The 12,810-nt window shown below is 38.1% G+C and overlaps 2 protein-coding genes across 2 annotated transcripts; both read right to left on the reverse strand.

The window, feature by feature from the left end:
- LOC104729763 (transcription factor bHLH63-like) lies at window positions 4,823-6,754 on the reverse strand. The gene is made up of 7 exons (XM_010448763.2): window positions 6,354-6,754; window positions 6,010-6,267; window positions 5,781-5,915; window positions 5,594-5,665; window positions 5,314-5,493; window positions 5,149-5,220; window positions 4,823-5,038 (listed from the first exon to the last, which is right to left on the reverse strand). The coding sequence occupies exons 1-6, from the start codon at window positions 6,657-6,659 to the stop codon at window positions 5,155-5,157; spliced, it is 1,017 nt and encodes a 338-aa protein (XP_010447065.1). The 5' UTR covers window positions 6,660-6,754; the 3' UTR covers window positions 4,823-5,038; window positions 5,149-5,154.
- Window positions 9,058-10,777, reverse strand: LOC104729764 (3-ketoacyl-CoA synthase 18). Its single transcript, XM_010448764.2, has one exon. The coding sequence runs from the start codon at window positions 10,735-10,737 to the stop codon at window positions 9,220-9,222; it is 1,518 nt and encodes a 505-aa protein (XP_010447066.1). The 5' UTR covers window positions 10,738-10,777; the 3' UTR covers window positions 9,058-9,219.

Raw genomic sequence — 12,810 nt, forward strand, 5'->3', positions numbered from 1 at the left:
CCTGTCAAGCTCGTGTCCTCTGTTTTCGGATTTCAGTTATTTGCTTCTGTTGTAAAACTATAAAACGCATTGGTTGAGCTATTAGTAAAGATGGATCATTCAGTGTAAGTTTGTGTATTACTCTGAGACGATCTTAACATTTGGTATCAGAGCAAAACACAAATCAAAGTGATCGAAGAGTTAAGAGAGAACAAAGATGAGTGACGACAAAACGTTAACAAAGATTCCTCACTTTGATGGTCATTACGATCATTGGAGTGAATTAATGGAGAACCTCCTACGCGCCAAGGGTTTATGGAGTTTGGTGGAGGAAGGTTACACCGTGGTAGCAGAGGGAGCCGAGATGACTGCAGCGCAGCAGAAACAACTCGACGACCTCAGGACGAAGCACTACTTGTTCCAGGCCATTGATCGAGAAGTGTTTGAGCAGATCTTGGATCGTAAAACCTCTAAGATCATCTGGGATTCACTGAAAAGAAAGTATGGAGGAAACGAGAGGGTGAAGAGATCACTTCTTCAAACGCTGAGGAGAGAATTCGAAGTTCTCGCAATGAAAGGCAATGAAAGCATTGATGATTACTTCGGAAGAGTGATGATGGTCTCTAACAGAATGAGGAGCAATAGGGAAGAGATGCCGGATTTGAAGATTGTGGAAAAGATCCTGCGTACTCTCACCGACAAGTTCACATATGTTGTGGTATCCATTGAAGAGTCCAAAGATACCGGCAGCATAACCGTTGATGAACTGCAGAGTTCTCTGTCCGTGCATGAGAAGAAGTTCAGGAAGAACAGCTATGAGGAAGAGGAGCAAGCACTCAATGTGAGAGGTAGAGGCAGAGGCTCGTACAGAGGAAGAGGCAGGGGTCGTGGACGCACATTCAACAAGGCGCTGGTGGAATGTTATCGATGCCACAACCTCGGACATTTCCAGTACGAATGTCCGAATGGAGGAAGTGGAGCTCATTACGCTGAGCTTGATGAGAACGAGGAAGTTCTGCTGATGGCATTGACGGAGTCTCAAGAGACAAAGAGAGGTGATGTTTGGTTTGTAGACTCTGGATGCTCAAACCACATGTGTGGAGAACGAGGCATGTTCACCAGCTTGGACACAGCTTTCTCACACAATGTTAAGCTCGGAAATAACCACAAGCTAATGGTCAGTGGTAAGGGGGTGGTAAAAATCATACTAAGAGGGATAAGCTATGTGATGAGTGACGTCTATTATGTGCCGGAGCTAAAGAACAATCTACTGAGTGTTGGACAGCTTCAAGAGAAGGGATTAGACGTACTCTTCAAGGGAGGAGATCGAAAGATCTGTAGCATCTTTCACCCTGCAAGAGGAAAGATAGCTGAATCAGTCATGAGGACAAATCGAATGTTCGTGTTACTTGGAGAAGCGAGTGGAAAAGGGAAGGAAGAGAGGTGTCTCCAAGTTGATGTCTCCAACAAATCTGAGTTGTGGCATCACCGTTATGGTCATCTGAGCTACAAGGGTCTTCACACTTTGCAGAGTAAAGAAATGGTCATTGGTCTTCCGGAAGTTGAGCAAATGAAACAAAACTGCGAAGCCTGCGTCATAGGAAAGCACCATCGAGTTCCATTTCCAAAGAGAAGTCAGTGGAGATCAATTGAGAAGCTGCAACTCATTCATTCTGATCTGTGCGGTCCAATCAATCCTCCATCCAACAGCCAAAAGAGGTATCTACTAAGCTTCATAGATGATTTCTCAAGGAAAACAGGGATATACTTTGTAGCAGAGAAGTCATAAGCTTTTCAACAATTCAAATTATTCAAAGCGATGGTGGAGAAGCAGTCTGGGAATGTCATTAAGTGTCTGAGAACTGACATAGGAGGCGAGTACAATTCCACCGAGTTCAAGGAGTTCTGCAAGGAACATGGAATCAAAAGGCAATTGACCACTGCCTACACACCACAACAGAATGGTGTTGCAGAGCGTAAGAACCGGACAATCATGAACATGGTGAGAGCTGTGTTGACTGAGAAGGACGTACCAAAGAGTTTCTGGCCAGATGCAGTTCAGTGGGTCAATCACGTGCTTAATCGATCCCCTACAGCAATTGTCAAAGATATGACACCAGAAGAAGCGTGGAGTGGGCACAAACCATCAGTTGATCACTTCAGGGTTTTCGGTTGCATTGGATATGCTCATATTCCAGATGTAAAGAGAACCAATCTCGATGATAAAAGCGTAAAGTGTGTCCTAGTTGGCTATAGCAGTGAATCAAAAGCTTTCAAGATGTTTGATCCTCTTGAAAGGAAAATGCACATCAGTCGGGATGTCATATTCGAGGAAGAGAAGAAATGGGAATGGGGGATCAGTTACTCGGCCGAACAGAGTATGGAACTCGAATGGGAGGAAGATTACGAAGAAAATGAAAATGAAGAAGAGGAAGAAGGAGGGGAGGAAAATCAGAACGAGGAGAATGATGATGAGCCTCCAAACCCTGCAACTCTCCCAGTTCCGATAGCACCTGCAACTCAGACACCTGCAAATCAGACAACAGGCACAACTTCAGCTGCTGGCCGTGTAAGGAAACCACCTATTTGGGCTGATGATTATACTACTGGAGAAGAGCTGTCAGACAATGAAGAAGAAGCAAACATGGCGATAGAAGCAGAGAACCTCGCACTTATGATCATCACGGATCCCACTTTCTTTCAAGAGGCCGTGAGAGAGTCAAGGTGGAAAGAAGCTATGGATGCAGAGATCAAATCCATTGAGAAGAATGAAACATGGTCACTAATGTAACTTCCGAGAGATGCTAAGGCAATTGGAGTCAAATGGATCTATAAAACAAAACTCAATGAGCTTGGAGAAGTTGACAAATTTAAAGCAAGACTCGTTGTTAAAGGTTATGCGCAAGAATATGGGTTGGATTACACTGAGGTATTTGCGCCTGTAGCCAGAATGGATACTGTAAGGATGATCATTGCAATGGCAGCTCAGCGAGGTTGGGGGATCTTTCAGTTGGATGTTAAATCAGCATTCCTGCATGGTGAACTCAAAGAAGACGTGTTTATTAAGCAGCCACAAGGTTATGAGGTAACCGATAAGGAACATCTGGTATACAAGCTACACAAAGCTCTCTATGGGCTTAAGCAAGCTCCTAGAGCATGGTTCAGTCGAATTGAGGCGTATTTCACCAAGGAAGGCTTCGAAAGCAGCTCCAGTGAACAAACACTCTACATCAAGCGTAGAGGAGGTAAAATTCTGATTGTTAGCGTTTATGTTGATGATATGATGTTCACTGGTGATGATGATGAGATGTTAGATGAGTTTAAGACATCCATGAAGAGGGAATTTGATATGACTGATTTGGGGAAGATGAGGTATTTTCTCGGAATAGAAGTGATGCAGAAGGAGAATGGTATCTTCATCTGTCAAAAGAAGTATGCAGCTGAGGTGATCGAGAGGTTTGGGATGCAAAACTTCAACCCAGTTTGCAATCCAATGGTTCCCGGACAGAAAGTTGGTCGTGATGAAGCTGGTGTGAAAGTAGATTCGACGCTGTACAAACAAATGGTGGGGAGCTTGATGTATCTTACTGCAACACGTCCTGATTTGATGTTTGTAGTGAGTCTCATAAGCAGGTTCATGGCGAATCCCACTCTGGTGCACTTCGCAGCTGTTAAAAGAATCATGCGTTACTTGAAAGGAACATTGGAGTACGGGATTTGGTACAAGAGAGAAGGAGAAGCAGGGCTTATTGGGTACACTGATAGTGACTATGCGGGAGACATTGACGATAGCAAAAGCACTTCTGGGTATGTTTTCTTGATGAGTGGAGGAGCAGTGGCATGGTCCTCACGAAAGCAACCTATTGTCACCTTATCCACCACCGAAGCTGAGTATGTTGCAGCAGCAGCTTGTGCGTGTCAAGCCATTTGGATGGGAAGAGTTTTGAAGGAGATCGGGTATGAACAAGATGAAGAAATGGTGTTACTTTGCGACAACACTTCTACCATTAAGTTGTCAAAGAATGCTGTATTACATGGGAAGTCCAAGCATATCAGGGTGCGTTATCACTTTCTCAGAGACTTGGCCAAAGAAGGAACATTGAAGTTGGATTACTGTAGTACGGAGGAGCAGCTTGCGGATATCATGACAAAGCCATTGAAGTTGGCCACTTTTCAGAAGATCCATGAAGCGTTTGGAATGAGCATTGTGAACTGAATCTTGGGAAGGTTCAGTTTAAAGGAGGGTTTGTTGTGTCGTTTTTCAGTTTGTCGTGTCGTTTTGGAGTCTTAGTCTTTGCTTTAGTTAGCAATAAGAGACGTGGTCTCACTAGTTTGTTTGAGTCAATTCAGTTTGCGTCTTAATAGGACTTAGTTGAGCCTGTCAAGCTCGTGTCCTCTGTTTTCGGGTTTCAGTTATTTGCTTCTGTTGTAAAACTATAAAACGTATTGGTTGAGCTATTAATAAAGATGGATCATTCAGTGCAAGTTTGTGTATTACTCTGAGACGATCTTAACATTTGGTTGGTCATAGGTCTTATAATCATCTCACTCAGAGTTCTCGTACTTGCCAAGCAGACACAACATCGTTTTGGTAAGCATTAAACATAGATTTTTTTTTCTTTTTACTTTTTGGTTTTCAACCACAACATATAGTTACGGACATTAAAACAAAAAAAAAATCGAGAGGCTTTGTTAATTACTTTTCATTTAGTTTACTATGAATTTTTGTTTCTTATCCGTCAGTGATTTTATTATTTGAATTTTTTTGTCTTTGTTAAAAAACGTTTATCTTCCACACATTGGAAAGAAAAAAAATCCTATGGATGACAGAAGAGAACACACATTGGAAAGACTAGTGAGATGATTATAGACAAATACTGTATACACTATTTCTTTTGATACATAAAAATAATGAGCGGCAAATATTCTTAAGTCATTCTAGTGAAATAAGCAAATAACAGCTAGTATAAGCTTGCTCTTTCTATATCTCTTCGGATGAATAATATCAATTTTTGAATCCTCCCACTTGAAACATATAAGGTGTCTTTGTCCAGAGAACCTGCACAGTTAAAATTTTGTATCTGTAAGTTTTGAATATAGTCAGGGTATTTGAACTTTTCTTATAGCATAAACTCAAAAAATATGCAAAAATATCACTATTGATTATACCTTTAATCAGACTCCTAAACTGCCATAAAGATTCTGCACATGAGAGTCCCACATCGAAGGAGCTTGGCCGTTCTGTGACATAATCAAACAACTTCTTTAACAAAAAATACTTAAATTAAATGATACTAGATCACAATGAAAGAGAGTAACCAAAATGTGACGTACGTTGAAGCATGACGACAGTGGATCAGAACTGGTGGTATCCACTTGCTGCATTGGATTGAAATGAAGATAGCCGGAACTAACCATCTCATTAGAATAACCGGAATTAACCATTTCATGAGAATAACCGGAATTAACCATTTCAGGAGATGGCACTACTGTCATTGGAGTTGATGAGGCTACCTGGTTTATGATGAATTCACATGGCTTACTTTTAGCTCATCTAATCATAACATTTAAAATTTAATATTCCATGTAAACACAAACAAATCAAATGACTAACCTCTTTGGCAAAAATGTCATCCATATCGAAATCAGGCCTTGGATTCACAACTGCTAGTTTCATCGATAAGAACTGTTTTAAACAATATCAGATATGTTAGGAGTAACAAATTAATTACAAAACTAATGCAAGATTAGAGTCTTAAAGAGAGACAGTATTTTGTATTACTAGAAAATGAACTCTATACCTCAATTTGTCTCTGGAGTGACTGAACATAGTTAATGATTTCATCAAGCATCCCTGCTTTGCCTGTGATCTTGTCGCAACCAGGAACCAAATCTTGTAGAAACTTCATCCTCTCGCTTATCTTTTCTCTTCTAACCTATAATAACACAATTTTAATAACTAAAAACAATTAGTCTCAAATGATACAAAGAAAGAAAACATTGTCTTAAACAGAATGAAGTCTTTCTTACTCGTTCTGCTATGCTATGACTATCAGTGGCTTGGCCTCGTCGTGCACGAACATGAATATAATCCGTTTTCTGTATCGTCACTTTTGATGAATCGCTGGAGTAACTGTTTTCTTCTTTCTTGGCTTTGTTTTTCATCTTTTTGATGCTTCTTGTGCTCCCATTGTTTTGCTCTGTTAGTTTCGACTTCTCATCTTCTTCTTCTTCTACTTCATCTTCTCTGTTCATCATCATTATCTTCTTCTTCTTCCCATCACAATCCTAAAAAAAAAAGACAGAAACAGATAAGTAAAACCTCAAAGTAAGATCTGTTTAGTTCAATAACAGAGCTACATATATATACGAACCTTGGTCTCTGTATCAAACTTCCTTTTCTTGAAATTTCCAGTCCCAATCATCGTTTCCGGGGAGATAGAGAGTCTTGGATCACCTTCCACAGTCGTATCTCCGTAAATCATCGGAAGATTCAAACCGTCCGTCCCAAGAAAGCCGTCAATCACGCCGCCGTTAATCATCGAAGAATCGGAGAAGAAGCCGGCGAGAGGAGAATCAAAACCTGGATTGAGGTACTTGAGATGAGCCCTTTGTCTCTCTAAGACCGACATGTCCGTATTATAGTTGAGCAAAAGATCAGCTTCTATAGCTCTATTCATCTTCTTTGGATTCAGAAAAACAATCTTGCAGTGCGAGAGAGAGAGAGAGAGAGTGAACAAGAAACAGAGTAAAGGTAAGGTGAAAGAGGAAAGGATTATTTATATTTATAGCAAAAAAAAACATCAGCTATGTACTTAGTCCAAATTCATCGCATCAAATAAGGTAGGCCCTAGTACAAATCTGGAAACTTTATATGTTTCGAGATAATTGTGTTTTGAAAAAAAATAACAGAGTGACATAATATATGCTGCATGTATTATAATATCTATTGGATCTTGATTCACTAAAGAAAGGATAAGCTTCAGCTCGGGGATGTCTATTCGAATTGGTGTGTGTGTGTGTGTGTCTTCTTTTAGGTTTCTAGTAAACTTTTCTTTCGTTAAAAGGAGCACGTGAACGTCACGTGTGCTGTTGTTTATTGTAACACAATGGAAGGAAAAAAAGGGGTTCTAAAGTTTGTCATATATACACACTCTTTACATGATAATGCGTAACAACACTGCATCGATCGTATAGAAAGCTAGGTAACAAATGAAATCCATTACCTTATTAGATTGGAGTGCACTAGACATTTTCACTTCAAAAGGGTAACAAAATACATTTTTACCTACTCCGGTCTTAATTTGGCAACGATGCGCTCACTGTTCACATGAATTTATTACACAAGACCTGACAAGAGGCTTTTATTATGAATCTTGTTAATTCAGATCGATCCATGCGTCTGATCGCCATGCTGTATTGGCTTACTCTATATTGTGATAGGCTGATACTGAGACGGCGCGAGAGAGAGAATGCCACGTGATCGCCATGCCCTTTCTATGCAGAAGGCCCATCACATAAATTACTCACAAGCTCGTTTTAGTCTTAGATCACTTTCACCGATTTCGGTGAGCAAATATTTTCTGAGAAAAGGACCTCTCCATTAAAGTATGGCATTGTTTAGATTCTCAAATATTTCCATTTATCCTACTTTTTCTTATTTTTAAGTTATATATGAACAACCTTTATCTGATTGATTTAGGTCAGAGGACATGAATTCTTCTCGAGTGTAGGATAAAAATCCAAAAAAAATTTCGGCTTAGTCCAATTTTTTAATTAGTAAGCTTTTTAAGCAGATATATGGAGTTAGTAAGATAAGAAAAGGGGAGGGTGTAGAGTTGTTAGAAACAAAGGAAATGGTCGTTGCTTTTTGATGTGATGAATTTGGACTAAGTCCATAGAAAGATGAAGGCTATTTCCCTATCATCATACTAATACTATACAATATACATGCATTGATGCATACACTTATAAAAGTACGTGTCACACACCTAATTTGTGGGTTCCCCATCGTCTTGTATGTATATGCTCATAAATACATTCATATATATATAGATGTGTCGACATGTATGTAGATTTTGACACTTGATTCGGTGTGTCGATCTGGAGATATAATTATATTATATTACATATTTATCATACAAATATGTGTGTTAAGTGTTGTTACAAATATGTGTGTAAGTGTTGTTACTATATGACAGTGACATATCTATACATATGTCTATACAAAATTGCATATGGGGAAGTTCCTAGAAATCATCAATGTAGAGAATGGAACAATAATGAGGAGATATCCAATGGTCATGATTACATGATGGGATCCCAATTCCTACATCTCTTCTCTTATATATATATATATTATAAAATTATACTACTAAGAAGAAATGTTTATATATTTCTATTTTCTATGCAAATATATATCTTATAATTTAATTACTGTCATAGTTATTAGTATTAGCTATAATAATATCAAAATAATTTACATGTTGCAAAAAAAAACACACCTAATTTAAAAGGAAGCTCATCGGATCAATTGTGACAATGTGTTTGTGCCCGCATTTTTTGAGAATTACATATGCAATGTAACTAATGTCATAACTCATAACTGATAGATAAGGTGAGCTTCAGCCAAAAAATATAGTAGTATGATTTTTTTTTTGTTTTCTGATGTAGGCTCATGGGGGACTGCTCCAACTCTCTGACACTGTGACACATATCATTTTTCATTTATTCAACTATCAATTGAACTATATGGGCTTCCTTGCTTTTTTTTTTTTTTAATATTGATACCTAAACAATTCAAATATGCATTTATATATCTAAATCTCAAAAACAGGAATGTAACTTTTCCAACAATAACAGGTGGCAAACAGAGCTGAAGGGGAAAAAAATAAAACATTTGGCAAACAGAGCAAACAATCTAAAACCTCTAGAAACACCAAAGAGATGTTTAATTTTAAACACATTTTAATAATTATGTTAGTATGAAAAAAACGTTGATTGGTTGGAAGAGTTGAAAACAGAAAAAAAAAAAAATGATGATTGAGTTATAAGTTAGGTTATAAAATGGTCCACTACTTAAATAGAAGAATGAAAACACCCATGTGTTTCTTTATTTATATAAGTTTATAACGAAAAAGAGAGAAAGAACATCATTAAACATTATCAAATCATAACCAATAAAAGAAAGAAGGAAAGAAAAATAAAAAACAGTAAATGGTTAACACTCAGATAGATGAATTAGGTCCGACCGTTTTTGACATGAGTCTCTGATTTTGATGAATCAGAATCAATTTGAACCGGATATCTATCGATGCAATGTTCCCAAGGACTATTCGCGGAAGCCTTGACATTGCATAGAGCCACCCAAACCGCACTGTTACACTTAAACCCTGACCCTAAAGCAATCTGCCAAGCTCTATTCCCTTTCTTCATCCTTCCTTTTGCTTCTATGTATGCCAATTCATACCAAATTGAGCTAGACGAAGTATTCCCAAATCTATGTAACGTTGATCTAGATGCCTCCACATCGATTGGCGATAGTCCTAAGCTCTTCTCAAGCACATCGATTACGGCTCTGCCTCCGGCATGAATACAGAAATGGTCAATAGCAAGCTTGAAATCCGGGACGTAATAGTGCTTGATCTTGTCCTTCAAAAGTTTCTTGGCGATGAAGGTAACTAAGAACAGAAACTTTTCGCTTAAAGGAAGAATCAACGGACCTAACGTTGCTATGTTTTTCTTAAGCGCTGTCCCCGCAACAACTGTTATGTCCTTTGACAGACAAACTCCGATTTTACCGCTCTCATCGTCTCCTTGTTGCACACATCGAAAAGACTTGTCATCAGCTCCGGTATGAGTCCGAACCGTGTGACATAGCTTGTACTTGGACCGTCTCCGATCTCCCGGCTTGTTGGATAGCAAAATCGCTGCCCCACCAACACGAAACAAGCAATTGCTAACCATCATGGATCTATTTTCGCCAGCATAAATGCCTTGAGTGATGTTCTCAGTGCTCACCACAAGTGCATAAGTGTTTTTATGAACATGCAACAAGTCCTTTGCAAGATCAATGGCGATGACACCAGCACTACAACCCATTCCTCCGAGACTAAAGCTTTTGATGTTGCTTCGGAGCTTGAAAGTGTTAACGACCATCGCAGATAGCGAAGGAGTTGGATTAAACATGCTTGAGTTGACCACAAGTATACCAATCTCTCTAGGGTTAACTTTGGTGTTCTCGAATAACTTTTCTAACGCACCGATGATTACCTGCTCTGTCTCTTCACGTGAAGCTGCAAAAGTCTTTTGTGGGGGCACGTGAATGAGTCCCGGGGGACTGTAGGTTTCATCACCTAGACCTGAACGTTCTTGAATCTTCCTCAGGAAATCAAGCGAGGATGGATCATCGCATGCCACGTTTCGTGAGGTATCAGCTTTTCTTATTTGGTAGAAAATATCCATGACCTTAGAAACACTAACTTTGAGATGCGGTGGTGGAAGGTAGCACGAGTAGTCAACGAGGTAAACCGGTCTGCGCCGGGTTACAACGTAGAGAACCAAACCGAAAGAGGAGAAAGCAAAGAGTAAAATTACGGTTACAAGGTTGTGTTGGAGATGGGAATAGAAGTGGTAGAGATCGTTTGTGGTAAGCGTAGAGGCTTTTCCGGCAAGTAACGCCGTTAACGGAAACAAGCAAAGGTTGAAAAAGTTGGTTAGGACGTAATGGTAAAGGAGCTTTGCGTTAACGGACGTCATTTCTCAGTTTGTGTCGGAGAGCATAATAGAGAGGAGCCGTTGAGAGGTATATTTGTATGGATCCTTTTTTGTGGTCCGTTACGATTTGCAGGCATGCATATAGACATGTGTATATTCACACTCATGCAAGCATACACATTGAAATAAATTACTAGTCCACTGAAAGTTGCCAAAATAAGGGAAATAGTCCACTCTGCAATTTTATATTGCAAATATAATATATAAGTATTGAAGGTCCAAGTTTCGTTTTCCAATTTTGAAAATTTGGAGAGAAAAAAAAATGTTTTGTTTTGTTTCTTATTGCCTACAAACTACAATATGTTGCTGCTTTTATTATTACAAATAAACAGTATGATAAATGTATGGAATTAGTTTATGAGTGGTGCTCAATACGATGTATTAAATAAATACTTGAGGATGTTTTAGGGGGATTCGTGTTCGTAGCTTTGATTGGCTGAAAGGCCATAGTCGATTAGCCTCTGACTAAATACCAATTATGGGATGAATGTTTCTCGGGAATGAGTTTTATTTGCAAAGTCTGTCAGTTAAGGCCAAATACTTTGAAATACTATAATATTTGCATAAATATTAAGAATCAGACCATATAGAACACTCATTAATTGCATCAAACTATCCGGACAATTTTTTTTTTTTTTTAATTGCAACTATCTTAAAAATAAGTTATCTCTAATAAGATTCACCAAACCTATAAGGGGGTAAGTGCAATCACACTTATAATCGTTTAGTTTAACCACTTTCAAATTGATTTTTTATAAGTCCTTTATATATATAGTTGTGATCTTGGTGAATAGTTTCAGTTGTGTTTCTCTCTTTTTTAATCTCGTGACACATGTTTTGGACCTGGAACACCATGAGCACACTGATCCAGTGATTGTTTAACCTTTTGTTCTTCTTCAATTTTTTTTTTGGTAGTTTTTTTATTAGTGCCTATAAATTAAGGCAAAAGGTCAGACACTAGCACATATGAATGTAACTCTAGAGATCTCGACTCTCCTTTTTGTGATAAATTTCCATTTTTCTTTCTTTTTATATTGGTTGCAACCCAAATAAGTAAAGGAAACAACTTAGAACTCGTGGGGAAAAGGAAACAATCACAGTTTCCTTTTCGGGTCTATAAGCTTGGTGTCATAAGTCTAACATGTTTTTACGTGTTCTAAATTTAACACTTAAAAGAAGTTTTTTCACAAATAATATTTTCAGTAAAAACTGTTTTAATGTTTTAACTAAACTTTTTTATTATACAAAATATTTTACTGACAAAAAAGTTCTAAAACTTAAAAGTTATTACTTATTTGAATACCTTGATGACTAACCCGACTTAACATCCTGTCTCCATAAGCTTGGTGTTGGTGTCATAACCCGACTTTAGTTTAGATACATTGAAAACAAACCAGATTGATTTACAAAACAAAAAAACAAACAAACTGAATTAAGCATTTCCGTCCTCAGAGTTCGTAAATTTTGGTGTCATAAGTTTAACATTTTTTCATGTATTCAAAATTTAATACTTAAGTTTAATTTTAAGGTTCTTGTAGGTAAGTAAATTGTTTTGATTTTTCTAACTCACAATTTTTATTTTACAAACGATTTAATTTTTCGAGAGAACTTAAATTTTAAATTTTAATAGGTCAACAGTCTTGGTCATTTAAGGGTTACCTTTATACACAACATATATAAACATACATTAACCTTCAACTGATTTCTTGACCCCTTAGTAAAGAACTAGAGATATAAGTTCACTTTCTTTTTTGGTACATGGAGGACTAACCATGTTTCCGGACCAATCCACCGTTCTTACGAGTTCAAAGATCGATCTTAACCGGATATCTATCGATGCAATGTTCCCAAGGATTTTTAAACGAGGGCTCGACATCGCGGAGAGCCATCCAAACCGCGCTGTTACACTTAAACCCGCTTCCAAAAGCAATCTGCCAAACTCTGTTCCCTTTCCTCATTCTTCCTTTAGCTTCCGTGTAAGCCAATTCATACCATATCGAGCTCGAGGAAGTGTTTCCAAATCTATGCAATGTCATTCTAGACGCCTCGACATGT

The sequence above is a fragment of the Camelina sativa genome, chromosome 12, assembly GCF_000633955.1.
Source record: "Camelina sativa cultivar DH55 chromosome 12, Cs, whole genome shotgun sequence".
Taxonomy (NCBI): Eukaryota; Viridiplantae; Streptophyta; class Magnoliopsida; order Brassicales; family Brassicaceae; genus Camelina; species Camelina sativa.

Coding starts and splice junctions, on each gene's coding strand:
- LOC104729763 (XM_010448763.2), bottom strand. CDS start 6,659: ATGAATAGAGCTATAGAAGCTGATCTTTTGCTCAACTATAATACGGAC. Junction 5,666..5,780: donor CACTCCAGAGACAAATTGAG/GTATAGAGTTCA, acceptor TGTTTAAAACAG/TTCTTATCGATGAAACTAGC. Junction 5,494..5,593: donor ATGACATTTTTGCCAAAGAG/GTTAGTCATTTG, acceptor ATCATAAACCAG/GTAGCCTCATCAACTCCAAT.
- LOC104729764 (XM_010448764.2), bottom strand. CDS start 10,737: ATGACGTCCGTTAACGCAAAGCTCCTTTACCATTACGTCCTAACCAAC.